Source organism: Micromys minutus, assembly GCF_963924665.1.
Source record: "Micromys minutus genome assembly, chromosome: 24".
Lineage (NCBI taxonomy): Eukaryota > Metazoa > Chordata > Mammalia > Rodentia > Muridae > Micromys > Micromys minutus.
Window position 1 is genome coordinate 18,578,651 of NC_137959.1, and position 17,005 is coordinate 18,595,655.

Sequence of the window (17,005 nt, forward strand, 5' to 3'; positions counted from 1 at the left end):
GGGACAAAGTGGTAGATTTGTTTGAGGTGCAGGTGTAAATTGTTGGAGCGGTGACCCAAGATACCAGGGTGTACAGTGGTGCAGAGCTGGGGCAGAGATGGTTGGGATGTATTGGGGCTTTGGGTCCTATTTGGGTAAGGAGTAGTGAGGTTGGAAAAAGTGGTTTGGGCTTCAGCTTTATCTGTGTCACTCCATAACTTTAAAAGCCCTGAGAAAGTAATAGAATGTCTCTGGGCCTGTTTCTCCGTTTGTAAAATGGGGTTAAATGAGACCATGCATGTCTCAAACCTTTGAACAGACAGAGCCTACTATGTCAACCCTCCATTCTACTCCATAGACCACAAAACTAAAGCTCAGAGAGGGGAGAACCCAGGAGCAGTGGTTTAGCCAAGAAACTTGATTCCCTGAGTGTGTGTTTGTGTGGTGGTGGTGGTGGGGCTATACATCTCTTGGCTCACATGGCCAGAATTCTGAGGGACTCTGCTTAGGGACCCATAACACCGAATAACATTTAAGCCACAATAAAGCAGGCAGGAGCTGTCTGCCTGCTAATCCCTGCCGTTCTCCTCTCCCCAGCCTCAGTAACAATGGCCTCTCTCAGACTGGTGTAACCTATGTGTTGAAAGCTGTGAGCACGTGTGGGACCCTGGAAGAGCTGCACATCAGGTGGGAGCCTCAACAGAGCACTATTCCTTCACTTTATCCCTGAGCCCCAGGCCTCAGGGTCATTTCCTCATACTGTCTGAAGCTCATGCCTTAAGGACCCCCAGAAGATGCTGCTGGCAGCGTGAAAAGCCGGCATCAGTGCTGTGGGCCTCTGATGAAACCAGCTGGGAATGGCAGTAACAGAAACCGAGAGAACAACTCTCTAGTTCCTTGCCCCATTGGTACAAACTATGCTGTGCCCTGTGTGTTCCCAGCTTCTGTGGGCCCTCTTCTCTTCAGCTTCCTTCAGTCCATTCCCAGCTTCTCCTGAGAACAATCTCCAGGTGACTTGTGACCTCCTGTCCCCTGGTCCAACCTGAGTTCTATGTCTAATCAGTATGAGATGATGACATGTGTGAATGAATGTCATTGCTTTCCCGAAAGTCTAGTTCTTGGTTCTCAGCTGCATGGAGGGTCTGTTTCATGTACCTCTCAAAGGGCTGAAGGGAGACCCGGATTCTCTCATAAGGTAGACTGAGGGCTTCATTCACTGTGATCACTAACATGTACAGCATGTGGTGGGTGTCAGCACCCGTACCCTAAATGCTGCAAGTATCCGAGGAAACACCCACACCCACCCCACCCAGGGAAGGCAGAGAGAGAAGGCTGTACACTGAGGTACAAACAAGAACAGGAAGAGGGCTGGAGAGATGGCTCAGTGGTTAAGAGCACTGACTGCTCTTCCAGAGGTCCTGAGTTCAAGTCCCAGCAACCACATGGTGGCTCACAACCATCTGTAATGGGAGCTGATGCCGCATCTTCTAATGTGTATAAAAAAGTGTACTCATATAAACAAAATAAATAGATCTTAAGAAAAGAAGAACCAAGACTTAGGTTCCCTCTACGCCTATTAAGAAGAAGAAGAACAGGAAGAACAAGAAGCCTCTGTAACAGGAAAGCTTCACACCTCAAAGCCTCATCATAGGAAGCGGCTTAGCTTGAGCAGGAATGATGCCTTAGTGGTCCCACTAACCTCCTTCTCTTGCCCCTTTCTTGCCCACAGCCTGCTAAGCAACACCGTGATACTCACATTTGCGCAGGAGCTGAGGGAGCAGGAGGGGAGCTGCAAGAGGTAAGGACCAGTATGTGCATACCTCTTCGGGATGGAGATGTGCCCTCCCTGACCCGGGGAGACCCTGATAGGAAATCACAAAGTAGGGCACTCTATGTATCTCAGATGGAGCTGGAGCGTCTTTGTGTAACAGTGCACGAAACCTTGGGCTCAATTCCCAGCACTGTGCAAGTCAAACATGGTGTCACCTGGGTGGTATGCCAGGCCAGGCTGGATGGATAGACAATAATTATTCATTAGACACTTGAGGTTTTAGCCTAAATAGTGAGAGTAGTCAGTTTGGCCTGGAGCTCTGATACAGTCAGAACTGCTATCTGCCTTTGGCACAAGAACCATTCAAAAAGGTGTATGCCTCCCTCTTTCAAGGGACTTCCAGCACGTGGCCAGAGGCTTAGCTCTGTACCTTGTGTGTCTATCCACGGGTTATTGCATATTGCACAGGGTCTGAACTCTGAAGGTTGGTAGGAGGAGATCTGTCATCTCTACCATTCCCTGTAGTGATAATGGCAATGATAGTCATGGTGACCATAACCAGGGTGAACTGAGCACTTACTCTGTGTGCAACTAGCCAGCAGTAGACTGAGACAACTCACGTGTGCCAAATTAGTCCCAGGGAGAGGCCATTCCCAACCACATGCCAGACTAAAGTCTCACTGACCCTGGCTAAGCAGAGATTGAGAGGTGGACATTGAGTTTAGGGATAGACCCTGGAGCCAGAGGCAGGATGTTTCAGTCTGGCTTTGCTATGTGTTCTTCCAGGAGGGTACCACTTCCCAGCTTCGTGTCTCCTGTGACCTCCAAGTTGTCCCAGAGATCGCGAAGGATCAGGTACAATGGCAATCTCCCTTCCTTGTCTCCAAGCCTCAAGCCTGTCTCAAAGGCTCCCCAGAGGACACCACGACCTGCTGTCTCAAGGGGTTATGGCTGTCACCTTGCATAGCCATCCTTCCATCACCTCCTATTGTCTACACAGCCCCATCCTGTACCCTGAACCCTGGGCTGGAAAGACTGAACGGAGAAAGAAGGAGCCATGAGCTTTTGATCCGCAGTTCTGGGCATCAGCCTGGGCTCCCCTCAGCTCCACATCTTCCCATCAGCACTGTCTTCCTTTTGCCTGCCTGCCTGCCTGCCTGCCTGTCTGCCTGTCTGCCTGCCTGCCTGTCTGCCTGCCTGCCTGTCTGCCTGTCTGCCTGCCTGCCTGTCTGCCTGTCTGCCTGCCTGCCTGCCTGCCTGCCTGCCTGCCTGTCTACCTGCCTGCCTGCCTGCCTGTCTACCTGCCTGCCTGCCTGCCTGCCTGTCTGCCTGCCTGTCTGCCTGTCTGCCTGTCTGCCTGTCTGCCTGTCTGCCTGTCTGCCTGTCTGCCTGTCTGCCTGTCTGCCTGTCTGCCTGCCTGCCTGCCTGCCTGCCTGCCTGTCTACCTGTCTGCCTGTCTGCCTGCCTGCCTGCCTGCCTGTCTGTCTCTCTACTTGCCTATCTCATTCAGAGTTTGTTTCTTTCTCCAAGGCCCTCAGTCTTTCTCTCCTCTGTCTCTGCTTTTTGTCTCTGTCTGACTGTCACTGCCACTCTGTCTCTTTGTCTCTGCCTATGTCTGTCTCTAACTACCCCTGTTACCATCTCTATCTATCTCTGTCTCTATTTCTACCTGTCTGTCTCAATCGCTGTCTCTTCTTTTCTGTCTCTCTCCCTCTCATCCCAGCCCTTTGCCTCTCTGCTATGTGTCTCAGTGTCATGTACCAGAACCCCACCCTTCTGCCCACTAGGGGCAGCTTTCCTCTGGGTCCAGTGCCTGGTGGGCACTGCAGAGTTGTGGGTCTTACCCCTTACAGGCTGACACACTGTGGCTTCCTGGCCAAGCACACAGAGAAGCTCTGTGAGGCGCTGAGAGCCAGCTGCCAGACCCACCACCTGGATCATCTTGAGTGAGTGTTTGATTCCAGAAAGGCAGCAGTGGGCACAGCAGAGGGTGCTTGGTGATAGGATGCTGGTGTCCTGTTTTCTTTTGAAGAGTCTGACCGTCCCCTCCTCCCCACCAGCTTTCTCTTCCATTCACATCAGAGACCCTGCAGAGACTTGTGGGGACAGTGACTTTCTTTCCAAATATACATCCCACACTGGTACCTTTGCAGCCATCCCTTGGAAGGAATCCTGGGGGTAGGGGGATTGTATGCTCCTGTGTGACGTGCAGAGCTGTGACCTAGTGCTTAGATTGTTTCCAGTCCCAGGGACCAGGTGACCATGCTGCTACCAAAGAAGAACCTACACCCTCCACTAACCTTTGCTTCTTCTTTCCAGCCTATCAGACAACTATTTGGAGGACAAAGGAGTGATTCTACTAACCCAGCTCCTCCCAGGACTGGGTCCCCTGAAGTCCTTGAAGTAAGCAACCCCCGCAAGGCCTCTGGGTACCCACCAGTGAGAGGGGTTGTTCTGGGTCCTCTTCTGAGTACAGTAAAGATGTAACTAGAAAGTGCACACGAACCCTCTTCCCACAGCAACACACAGGCAAATGTTCAACAGGGGCTCACCCTGGCTTGACTAAACACTGATTTATTTCAAAGAGCTCAGGGCTCCACCTTCTGCTTTGGACCTTCTCCAAGCAGTTTCTGTGTGTCTCCATTGAGAAGAGATAGCTTTCTTCCTACTACCACTTAGGGGTCCCCCTCCTATTTTTAATCCCATTTTTAACTTACCCCGAGTTCCACCACTCCCTGATCAAGCAGCAGAGTAGAATTCAGAGGGTGTTCTGGTTTCCAGTCTTAGCTTTTTTCACCAACACAGCCTGTCACCTTGAGCGAGTTCCTACCTGACTGGCTCATCTCCAAGCTGTGCAGTGAAGTTGAAGGGCTTTGAGATGGTCACCTGGGGGCTCATCGTGCTCTGACAAACAGAGGGCACGTCTGAGTCCTTCACCATTGTCACTGTGTGATTCCCAGCCTCAGCAGGAATAGCTTGTCCATGGATGCTGTGTTTAGCTTGGTCCTGTGTATGTCTTCCCTGCAGTGGGTGTTCCACTTAGATGTCAGGTGAGTGGCTGCCCTGTCCCCCACCCTTTCCCTCCTCTCATAAGCCCCTGCTGAGGTCTCATTTTTACAGGTCACTTTGGGTCATCCTCAGGGTCTTAGATTATATATAGCAGGTGTAGTGAACATATGCTAGGAGTTCACGGAATGAATGAATGAATCAGTGAAATTTGTGGCTCCATGGTTCTAGGAACAATCAAATTTCTCCAAATTCTCCCTTAGATCCTTAGATACTCCTGAGCAAGCTAGGAGTTGGCTGGTGGCCTTTGGGGCTCAGGGACTGGCCAAACTGGCATCTCCAGGGCTAATGAAGCTGGAAGGGAAAGAACCAGCCACCCCACAGCCCTGGATATCCCCCTATGCAGAAAGTCTGTAGTTTTAGGAACATCCTTCCCTGAGAATCCTTAGAGGTGTGGTAGCAGGTGGCCAATGCTGGTCCTTAAAACTTTATAGTCCTCGTATTCTTATTGGATAGAGCTTTAAAGCCTGCCTCCTCTCCCGGTTCACCACAAGAGGGCGCTGAAATAATGTGCCAAGAGCCTTGCAACCGTGACTAACCGTGGCTGTGGGTTGAACCATTGTTACTATATTCCCTGGGCGGCAGGCTATTTCCTGGTCCCTAAGCCCTTCTGGGGAGGGGACCCTTGGCCTCTTCTCAACCAGCTTCCTCCTCTTCCGCTTTTAGCCTTAAGAGTGACTGCATCTTCCTTCTCGGAGCTGGGATCGGCAGGTGAGGAGAGATCTGGGCAGTCAGGTAGCCTGTGGCTCTGGTTCCTATTTCCTGTGGATGCACAGTCTCCACCCTGACAAACATCCTGGTGCCTAGGAATGGCTGCCAAGTCTGGCAAGGTCTCCGGGGCGGCCTCGCTATCTAGTCTGTAAGCCCCTACGAAACCAGGCCAACTCCAATTTAGGACTTCACGGCTGCTTCCAGCTGCCCCTGGTGGCAAGATGTCATGACCTGGAACCCTAGAGGCTGTCCTCACAGCTGGGCTTAAGGAGGGGCCATCTGGGCAGTGACCTCACCACCGCTAATGTGACAGGCAACCCAGGCTAGCCCCAGGCTAGATGCTCTTGGTTCCTCAATCTAAGGGCAAAAGAATTGAGCAACAGGGAGACAGAAATGTGGTTTTGTCAAGTTCGTGGCCGGGTTGGCACTCCATTCTGTCTCCACCCGCCTGGTTGGGGGCTGCTCTAGACAGATGTGAGTTGTTGATTTTCCTTGCCTCAGTTTCCCTTTCATGGATCTCAGTTCCTCCACTTGAGCAATAAGGGACCTGGCTAGGATCAAATCTCCAGATCCCTTCCAGACGTGAACTTCCGGAGGGCATGGGAAACCCATGGATATGCCTCAAGCTTTCTTTTTGCTGTTTTCCCTCCTCCAAGGGATGCACTAGCTGGTGGACCAGAATCCCTGGCTGAAGCCCAGTTACTGAAACTGAGTCAGCCGTACACCTGCAGGAGCTTCTGGTACTGTATCCCACTTTCGTTTAGGGGTTAGGGGCTGAGCCAGGAGCTTAGGGCTATAAATTAAGACAGAGGGAAGAGGGTTTGAGAGATGGGAAAAGAAAGAGGCCAGGGTACAGGGGCCAGCGCTGGAGGCTGTTGGGCCCTTTAGGTCACATCAGCAAGGCTAAGGCCTGACACTCTCCTAAGAGAAGATTGTCATATCTCTGAAACACACTGGAAACCCGGCTATCCCCTGCTCTGGCTTGATGGCTGCTTTAGAGTTTCATTTCCAGAATGAGGTTCACCTCATACCTCAGAAAAGTCTGGTCTGGGAGCTAGGGGATCTCCCAACTAGGCAACAGGGGGCCAGAAGACCTTTCTGAGACCTGACATTCTCCAATATGAGATGCCTAAGCCGGCTCCAACTGAGCTATTCAGAGAGAACTTGTCACACGCCAGGCAGGAGAGGCAACATGAGCAAAATCCAGGATGGAGACGTGTTTGGAAGCATAGCACTGTAGTGAGAGCATTCGACAGGAGAGCTTGGGCAAGGTGTTTATGTTTTACTTAAGAGCCCTAAGGAACCACTGAGGGGCAGTTAAGAGCACTGCTCTTGCTGAGGACCTGGGTTCAGCTTCCCATATTCACACAGCCGGTCACAACCATTCATAACTCCTGTAACAGGGGACCTGACACCCTCTTCCATGGGCATCAGGTATACACTTGGTACATGTGTATATGTGCAGGCAAAACACATTTTATACATTAAAGGGATGGGATGCTCAGAGGGTGGTGAAGGATTGTGACGGCCAGAGTGGAAGTCAGAAGGTGAAAAGTGACTCAGGTAGATGAAGATGGGGCCTGGGCTCAGACAGAGGCAGTGGATGGAGAGGATTCACCACATGGAGCCGTTTTAATTTAGATACAATAGTGGTCACAGGAAAGCTTGGCAAGGGGGGTGTGCTCTGCAGGGCATAGGAGAGGCACCGGAGGCCTGCGGTTCTAGAGAGGTAGGAGAAGGGTATCCAAGGACAACCAGGTGTGCTCTGATTCCCCATCCTCTACCCCCTCTCAGCCTTCAGGAGTGTGATCTGGAACCCCGGAGCCTTGCCTACCTCTGTGCTACTCTAGAGAAGTGTCCCGGGCCTCTGGAAGTCCAGTAAGTAATAAGACAAAACCCTGGTGCACAGTGTGGCTGTGCAGAAAACTGGGTGAAGGCTTATGGAGGAAACTTGATAAATCTTTCCTGGCCTTCTTCCGCCAGACCAATCAGCCCTGCTCTGGGAGTTATGAGACTCATCAGCAGATATTCAGGTCATCTCCCAGGAGCCTCAAGTACTGGACCACACGGGGTCCTGTCTCAGAACCCCACACAAGTGTCCCCCCTCATCCTACCTCTATGGCTAATCTCATTACCTTTGAACCCCTTGTCCCTGAAATACCTCACATCAGAACAACCAGGCTTGTGACCATAATCAGGAGTTACCTCAGCCGCATGGAAGCTGGCTGAGTCCCTGCACCTCAGTTTCCACTTTTGTGAACAGACAGTGAGCTTTTCCTTAGGAGTCAGTGTTCAGATTCGTATACAAGAATAACCGTTTAAAAACTGCAGGCTGGAGCCCCCTCAATAAGCAACCCCCCCCCCACCGAATCATGGTGGCATTTGTCACAGCCTTGTCCACTTCTTGCTTATTGTATGTTCTGATTTTACTTTCTGGCTATGTAGTTTTTATACAAGATGCTCAGGACTGGAAGGGCTTTGAATTTTCTTCAGGTCTTTGGAATGTTTGCATATGCAGAATGAGGTGCCTTGGAAAAGAGAATCGGGTCTGAACACAACATTCATTGGTTTCATGTAAGCCCTCTAAAAACAATATCCCATCTCTATAATGGGCCTGCACTTGGGGCTGGGACCTGTCAGAACTGGAATTTTGTACTTTCACTGTGACATCAGTGCTTAAACTATTTCAGACTTTAGATTTTGGATTTTCTGATTGGTGCTGCTCTGCCTAGGTCTGCAGTCCTAGACCAGGTGCAGCCCATGTCTGCAGTCCTAGACCAGGTGCAGCCTGTAGACTTACCTGCATCGAATCTGCTTTCCCAGGTTGCAGCAGTCTCCTGTCCTGACTTCCGGCCCCATCTCAAGTCAGTTCTAGGCCGTAGGACAAACTAATCCATGTAGACACCAATGTGTATTTCTGATGCACTTCTCATACCAAACACACCCAGAAGTAGGGATTTGCATTCTTTGACAGGATTGGATCTGGCCCTGGGAGATCTTCCTGTATCTAATTACAATTCAGTGACAGTGTGGCTTTCCCTCAGGGTCAGGTAGTGTGAGTCCAGTTCATTAAGCATTTTGTTACATTTATTCATTTATTGTTTGGGAATGGGAGAGTGTGTGTGTACCCATATGTGCAGCATATGTTCAGAGGATAGAGGAGAAGTTTTGCAAGTCATTTCCTAGGGACTGAATTCCAGTTGTCCAGCTTGGCAGCAAGTATCTCTGCCCTGGGAGCCATCTCCCCAGTCCAGTTCATTTTTAAAAGCGTATTCTGTTTATTTTGTATGCATTTGAGGGTGTGCACGTCACAGTGCTTACTCTCAGAACTCAGTAGAACTCAGGGTTATCAGCTCTTGCTTCCACCATGTGGATCCCAGGGAACATCTCACATCTCACCAGTCCCCAGCTGATTTAAAAAAATCCTTTGGAATAAATTTAGACAATGTTTCAAAAAGTTACAGAGAGTGTGCATCTAGTGCTACATAGTGTGTTTGTTGCAGCTGAGAAGCCACCTGTGGCAGAGGCTGATGACTCAGCCTTTAACCCTTTCCACCCAGATGGAACCTGCATTCTGGACCCGGTCTGCATCCTTATTGTACTCAAGCGTTGCTTCTCAGCCTCTTTCCCCAAGAGCTTCCCGTTCTTTCTCTGTTTTTCCATGTCCTCCTTAGTTTGCAGGTCCCCAGTTAAGATATTTTGTAAGCCATCATCTGGTTGAGTTTGCGTCCTTTGTCTCCAGGTTAAGCTAGGGTCTGGACTTGGGTAAAGCCTCCAACAGGCCAACTGCCTGCTCCTATCACTCAAGGGCTGCTTGCTGTCATGCTTGACTTTGATCTCCTGCCCAAGGCTGGGTCTGTCACACTGTGTCGATGTGAGGTTACTTTGTCACGGACACAGCTCTCTTGTTCTAGAGACTTCTGGCATACATAAAATGGAGAGAGTAGAGGACCTTAGGCCCCCTCTGCCCCAGGAGTGACAGCTCACGGCCGGGCAGAGTGGTACTCGCTGCCTGCAGGCCCAGCACTCAAGGCGGAGACTGGGATATCCGGAGTGTAAGGCCACACTGGGCCACACAGCTGTTTCCAGGCCAGTTGGGATTACACATCCACACTCTGTCTCAAAAAGAAAACATTCGTGCTCACACACATGTATTCACACATGCACAAACACATTCACACATACTTATTTCCAGATACTTCACAATTTTATTTGTGAATTTTTTTATTTGAAATACTCTTTTATATTTATTTGAATTTTTTTCCTTTCTTTCTTTTTTTTTTTTTTTAAAGACAAAGTCTTACTGCGTAGCTCTGGCTGGCTTGGAACTCACTTTGTAGACCAGGCTGGCCTTTAAGTCACAGAGATCCACCTGCCTCTGCCTCTCAAGAGCTGGAATTAAAGGCACATCCCGCTATCCCGTGTGTTTTTATTCTAAATGTAACCACAGGAAATATTATCGAACCTCAAATATTAACAATAAAGTTCTAAGATCATTCTACACATCATTCAGGATTCAGTGGCTGTGCCTGGGGTTGCTTTTTTTTTTTTTTTTTTTTTTTTTTTTCTCATGGTGCTAGCATTTCCAGACTTTTGCACCTTGGCCATCTGCAACAGAGTAGTGCAAGCCCATCTAGATATGTGCAGACAGGCTATACTCGGTACACCTAGGTTGTCACAGTAATGCTACCCAAAGCGCTCCAGCACTGCCTGCCTGTTAAGTACCCACTGAATACGAGGCTGTAGGTTACACAGGGTTTGGAGCTACAGGTGCTGCACAGGATCTCCAAGAAAGACAGACATAGCTGGGGTTCTGAGCATACCTTAGGACCCCTTCTCCCCAGCATTGACTGGGTGTCCTGGGCCTTGCTTAGAGTCAGTTCCCTGCTGCACACCTATTTCCCTCTCCACCTACTGGAGACTTGTAATAAGTCAAAATGTGTCATTTGTCCGTTGCTTTAAAAAGGTCTGTGTAGACCCAGAGGCCATGGTACTATGGGCTCAGAATGTGGGGACTATGGGACGGTGCTGGAAAAACCCTCAGTGAAAGGTACCACTCAAGATACTGCCTTGAGTCCTGGCCGGGGGGGGGGCAGAAAAAGCTAGTCTGAGCCCCTCTACCCCTTACCCACATCAGTGGTATCCCACCCTCTCCTCCCAGCCAACCAATGAATACAGCAGGACTGAGGCCAGCAGCCTTTCAGCACAAAGAGAAAGAGTTAGAGGCAAAAGAACAGTGAAGGCAGGAGGGAACCCCGGCCCAAAGGGCTCTGGGAACAGGAAGTAACATCAGACCCTCAGTGGAGGGTGAATGTGATTCTCTAGATGTGCGGGACACATAGTGGCCCAAGGGACTGTCTCCTGTTCTATCACATTGTCTGTACCTGCAATGCAGTGACTTTGGATGGGCCACAGAAATGTTCATCTTTCCAGTGGGATGGTGGCCCATAGGCTCCACTGCTTTCTCACTGCTGGTGTGGAGGTAGTTGGTGGCCCTCTAGTCACAATCCTGCCAGTCCATGGAGTTTGTAGAGAGGGCGTCCTGCAGTCCCTTGGAAATCCAAAATGTCCAGCAGCCTGGTAAAGACACACAGCAAACAAACAATTTCATTTGCTCCATCCAGTGTTTCCAAGATGCATCTGATTTGACCCGATCTTAACAAGGGATGCTTTTGGCAACACATCATATCTCATTTCCTGAAGGCTCTGGCTATGAAGCTATGCTGTCCAACTTTCTAGAAGGTTCCCCCATCTCATCAAATCCTTTGCCTCACAGATTGTCCTGCAAGTCTCTGAGTGATGACAGCCTGAAGACCCTGCTGGAGCACCTGCCCAAGCTGCCTCAGCTCAGCCTGCTGCAGTAAGTCCTGGTTTCCAGTCCTACTGCCCAGCTGACCACAACCCCCAGGCTGTGTGTGGCACGGCTTTGTGCCCTCCTCTTCTCCTCTCTCCTACCACGGCTTCAATTTGTCTCATACATCTGAGACTCAGATCATTCAACTTCACCCCAATGTGTTGTCTCCTCTGGATCTGTTTTGTGTTTAGCTCTCCCTCCAGGTTGAGACTCAAATAGGCCATGTACTCAGACGCTCATGAAAGATGGGAGGAGTGTGGCCAATAGTCGGTCATGCTTTTGTTGCCTATGGAAAGGTCACCTACCCCTACAAAGGGCCCAAGCAGATGTGGGTCATGTATATGTCACATGCCATGTTTTTAAAGGTCACCCTCTAACTCTGTCAAAGGGGAGGAATTTAAGCAGCATCCGTCAAAGTATTTAAAACTCTGTTTTCTAATTTCAGTGCAGACTGGTTAGAATTTAAAAAGGATTTACTTTAAATATGCTTCTAGCAGAGGGGGCTGGGAAGAAACATCCACAGCTGAGATGGAAAAATACAACAGGAAATTAAATCATAGCATTAATAGAGGCACCAAGAGCTCCTCAGCTGAGCTCTGGACTTGGACAAGGCTGCTTACATTGCCTCTGGGCGCTTCTTCTCTTCTGATCCTCTCAGTGGTGGGGAGGGGAGCTCGCAGATGTGAAATGGTTGGAGATAGGACAGTCACACAAACCACAGCTCTAAGTCACACAGCATCAGCTGTGACTCTGCCTTTTGTGCTTTGACCCTCGCTTGGCCTCAGCTTCATTTTGCTCACCCTCAATGCTGTTGACCATGCACCGTCTGGGACGCCATGCACATGGGAGCAAAAAGCAAACAACTAGGCCCTTGCCTTCCGTGTTTGCCTTATAGTACAGTGACAGGGAATGATGTGGCCAGGGGGCGTCAGGTGGAACCTAAATCTTTGGGGAAGGCTGAGGCAAGAGGATCTCCAGTTCTTGGTTAGCCAGGGCTACAGAGTGAAGTCCTGCCTCAAAAACAAAACAACAAATCCTAAACAAAACAATCAATACACAAATGTAACTAGTAACACAGTTCTTTCCTGTGATTGGTAAGTGGATGGAGCTATGCAAATGACAGTAGGTGTGTCAGAGAAAGCCTAGTGATCCCGAAGGACCAGGGAGAATCTGCCTTTGTAAGCTTGTAAAGGACAGGAAACTACATTCCAGGCTGTGGGATGAGTGTGTTTGCAGCCTTGATGGGTTACAGGAGCAGCCAAGAGATACGCATGAGCTCAGAGGTGGTGGCTGGCAAGAAGGAGGTAGGAGACAAGATGGAGGGAGATGTCAGGGCTGGTCACGTAGGACCTGGCGGCCAGAGAGAGGGTTTGGGTTTCCACTCTTAGGAATTTGAAAGGCGGTATATATGAACAGTATAAATTTTCAGAAGCTAAGATTGGCTGCTGAGTAGAGACTAAGAGATAAGAGAAGCAATGGGAAGAGGGGAGCTGGGCGGCAGGCAAGATGTACCCACAGTCTCCCAGGGTGGGAGATCAAGGAAGATTCTTGATAGCAACCTTAGGATGCTCTGTTCTCTTTCCTCCTCCCTCTCCCCCTCCCTCTCACCCTCTCTCTTACTCTCTCCCTCCCTCTCCCTCTCCCCCCTCCTCCCTCTCTCCCCTTCTCCCTCCCCCTCTTTTTCTCCCTTCTTCTTCTCTCTCTCTCTCTCTCTCTCTCTCTCTCTCTCTCTCTCTCTCTCTCTCTCTCTCTCACACACACACACACACACACACACACACCTGCCTCCATACATAAGAACCTGAACACACATGATGCAAGACTATCACACACAGGAAAATAAATAAATAAATGTTAGGGGCTGGAGATGCTCGGTGGCTAAAAGAGCTTCCTGATTTTGCAGAGGACCCAAGTTTGGTTCCCAGTACCCACACAAAATGGATCACAGCCACCTATAACTCCAGCTCCGGAGATCCAGTGCCTTTTTCTGGATTCTTTGGGTATCCTGCCTCCAAACACACAGGTGACGTATACCCACACAGACATATAAATACAAATAAGTCTTTTTTAAACAATTTAAACCATGTCAGCAGTCATAAGCATGACAGGCAGGGTGCTGATGCAGAAGAAAGAATACCACGATGAATCCCATTTGCCCCACAAGAAGCCTGAAACTTGGAGGTTTTAAGACTTACTCAAGGTCACATAGCTAGCAAATGGAACTGGGGCTCAGACCCCGGTCAGCCTGCTCCTGCCCCAACCCTTCTTTGCTTCATTTGAGTCCCCCTTGTCCTCCTCATTACCTTGCTAAGGTGGCAGCCAAGGTATACTCCTCTTCCCCTTCCTCCAGCCTACCTGGTTCTTGGCTAGTAACCCTGCTTGGCCCCACCCCTTTCCTTCACAGGCTAGGACATACAGTCCTGTCTTCAAGAAGCCCCTTCCTGCTGGCCGACATCTTCAACCTGTGCCCACGGGTTCAGAAGGTCAATCTCAGGTGGGTATCATACCCCAGAGCTAATCTTGGAGGATGGAGCCTGGAGTTTGCAGGATGTGAATAATCAGAAGTGCCTAAGATGCCATCTAGGAGCTTCCTGAGGCAATGGCCAAGGGTAAGTGAGTGTTTACTGTCACCACAGGTCCCTAAGCCATGCTGTTCTGCACTTTAACTCCAATGAGGAACAAGAGGGTGTGTGCTGTGGGTAAGTTCCCCAAACTATGCTAGACATCCATAGGGGATCAGGGACCTACCTTTTGGGGTCAGAGCAGAGGACATACAGGTGCCTGCTGCCACATGTAAACTGGTTCCTCCTGCAAGAAGCATCAAAGGCCCAGAGAGGCTGGGCCCAGGGACTAAGAGAAAGTCTGTGTCCAAATAGACTAGAATTCAGGGCTAGATCTCTACAAAGAGCTTCACAACCTGCCCACCAATCCAGCTGCCCAGGCCCAGGGCCACCAGGGCCTGCAGCCTTGAACAAGTTGCTTGCCCTTTGACTGTTGACCTCCGTGGGTATAATAGGGAGCTATGAAATAGAATACTGGCAAAGCTGCACAAACCAATATGTAAGGCACCAGGAGGGACAGATAGGGGTGACCCTGTCCTGCTGGCCCTGGCAGTACTTAAGGTGACTGAGGCACTAGAAGGCAGGAGGGTAGCCTTTGGATGCAGAGGCACTAGCTCTGTGACACATACTGTGGGCCAGCACCTTCTTTGCAGTGACATGACAGTCAGTGACTAGCTCGTGCTTGCTGGGCACCAGTGTGATCCTAGAGTGGGTCCTGAGCTCAGCCTGCTGACTGCTTCAAACCCAGAGGCAGACACACTCTTTCTGCAAAGGGTTAAATAACAATTAGGCCACACGTGGTGGCATATGTCTGTAATCCTAGCATTCAGGAGGCTGAGGCAGGAGCTCAAAACCAGTTCTGTCTACATAGAAAAGTAATGTCTTTTAAAAAGAATAATTTTTTAAAGCTAAGAAGAGTAATAATGGGTTTTGAAAAATCCACTAGCACTTTTATTAACTCTTTGACTTTAGGGTTTTGGGAGGATGGGGACTCAGGCCTTTTTTTGGTGGGGGGTGAGTTAAGATTGTTGGCTAGCCAAGGCCCTTTCATTTAACTAATTATGAGATTTCACTGTAGGCCTTAAAAACAGACAGGTCAACTGTGACTTTACATGTCACGCTTCTCAGTCTAAGTTATTTTATTGGGGGAGGGGCAGCGACTAAAATGATCTAGAGGTCTTGAACTTGTGTTAAAATCTCCTAACCGTGATCTGGAAGTTCTGATATGTAGGTTTGGCAGAGGACCCAAGATTCACATTCCAAAGTTTCCGAGCGATTTTGATGTGACTGGTTAGGGACCACACTTAAGAATTACCCTTCCCAAAGGGAATACATAGACACCAAAAAAGACCTGCTGGGAACAGGAGCTCTGGAGCTCAGAGGCCACACCCAGGAAAATCTGGGGTGGAAGTGGTTCGAGGATCTGAACGCTTCCTCTCTTTCTTGTCCTCAACCCCACCGTGCAGGTTCCCAGGATGCAGCCTCAGCCAAGAGCATATGGAAACACTGTGTTGTGCACTGAGCAAGTGCAAAGCCCTCAGCCAGCTTGAGTAAGTTGGGAGGGGGAGGGGAAGCAGAGGGGAGGGGAGGGAGCCCCGGAGGGGGAAGGGGAACACACCTGGATGGGGCTGCACAGGTGCACGATCATGAGGACCCAATGAGCAGGAACTCTCTTTTGCCCCATTTTGGCTCAGGATCAGTTGTCGGGGACAGGTGGTACTCTGGGTTCCATCTCTAAGTCTCCCCATGTGTCTTCTCTTCTACCCATTCCCTCCATGGCCAAGTTAGTTTCTTTTCTCATCACTGTGTGACCACACGCCTAGCCAAAGCAATAGGACTTATTTTAACTCATGGGTATTCTGGTTGGCCGGTTGATTGGTTTGGTTTTTTAAGATGGACTGACTTTAATGAGGCCCAGATTGACCTCAAACTTGCTGTGTAGTCAAGGATGATGGTGAGTTTGGATCCATAGGCTAGGGCACTACTGTACCTAGCCTAAGCTCATGGTTTGAGAGAGACATAGTCCACCACTAAGGAGAAGGCACAATGGTATGGTAGGAGCATGAGGAAACTTCTCTCCTCAGCTAAACCTCTCTAGAAACACCATTACAGACATGCCCAGGGTGTATGACTCTTAGATGATTCCAAACGCAGCCAGGTTGCCAATGAAGATTGTACATCACATCCTGTAACTTGGACCTTAAGAGGGGGTGCCAGGAGTCCCTTGGCCGGTTACCGTGTTTGCCCAGTACATCCGAGCTCTGTAGGTAGATTTCGGAGGGCAGGGTGGCTACTGAGAGGACCAAATGGCTAAGCTGAATAAGAACTTGAAGCTGGCCAGGGCAGGGACTTGTGAAGCAACGTGCCTATGGCTTGTGTTGAGGGCCCAAATAGGACAGTCCCCAATCCCCAGTAGGAGAAATGACAGCAGTGGACACCTATGGAGATTCCCCATACAGAGAGGGGCTCCTGGCACCCTCTCTGGGGTGCTTTTGTTACTTCCCAGAAGCCTAGGTATCATGACTGACAGGTGAGAAACAGAAACTTACAGTCAGTGTCTAACCCAGAACCACTGGGAAATAAGAGTCTTCTAAAAATAAATAAATAAATACATACATACATACATACTACATAATTTTAATTTCTATTGAGGCCAGTTATGTAACCTCAGTGCTTTGGAACTGAGACAGGAGGATTTCAGGTTCCAAGCCAACCTGGGTTTCATAACGAGTTCAAGGCGTCCCGTATTGAGACCTTATTACAACTAAAACAAATGAACTTAGGAAAGGTGTGGAGAGGAGATGTGGCTGATGTGAACCACATGTTCTACGAAAGATGAATGTTTTGTGGTAGAGGGAAACTTGTCTTGTTTTAAAGGTCATTTGAGAACTGGAGGCATAGCTCATTGGTAGAGTTCTAGTCTGTACAAAGCCTGAGATTCAAACTTCAGTACCACGGAAATCAAATGCAGGTCATTATCTTAATTGGCTCTGTGAAACAAAGCAATTTATAAAAAGAGATCCACCAACTTTCCTCCCACATATGTATGTATGTGTGTGCATA

At 49.5% G+C, this 17,005-nt stretch overlaps 1 protein-coding gene across 1 annotated transcript in view; it reads left to right on the plus strand.

Annotated features, from left to right (window-relative positions):
* NLRC5 (NLR family CARD domain containing 5) overlaps positions 1-17,005 on the plus strand; it is a 66,290-nt gene that overhangs the window by 28,699 nt on the left and 20,586 nt on the right. Inside the window, exons 15-27 of the mRNA XM_080937365.1 lie at positions 577-666; positions 1,709-1,777; positions 2,537-2,605; positions 3,604-3,696; positions 4,070-4,153; positions 4,711-4,800; positions 5,483-5,527; positions 6,184-6,267; positions 7,322-7,405; positions 11,304-11,387; positions 13,786-13,875; positions 14,018-14,080; positions 15,409-15,492. Coding sequence (XP_080793491.1) covers positions 577-666; positions 1,709-1,777; positions 2,537-2,605; positions 3,604-3,696; positions 4,070-4,153; positions 4,711-4,800; positions 5,483-5,527; positions 6,184-6,267; positions 7,322-7,405; positions 11,304-11,387; positions 13,786-13,875; positions 14,018-14,080; positions 15,409-15,492 — 1,029 coding nt within the window. The remainder of the gene's footprint in view (positions 1-576; positions 667-1,708; positions 1,778-2,536; positions 2,606-3,603; positions 3,697-4,069; positions 4,154-4,710; positions 4,801-5,482; positions 5,528-6,183; positions 6,268-7,321; positions 7,406-11,303; positions 11,388-13,785; positions 13,876-14,017; positions 14,081-15,408; positions 15,493-17,005) is intronic.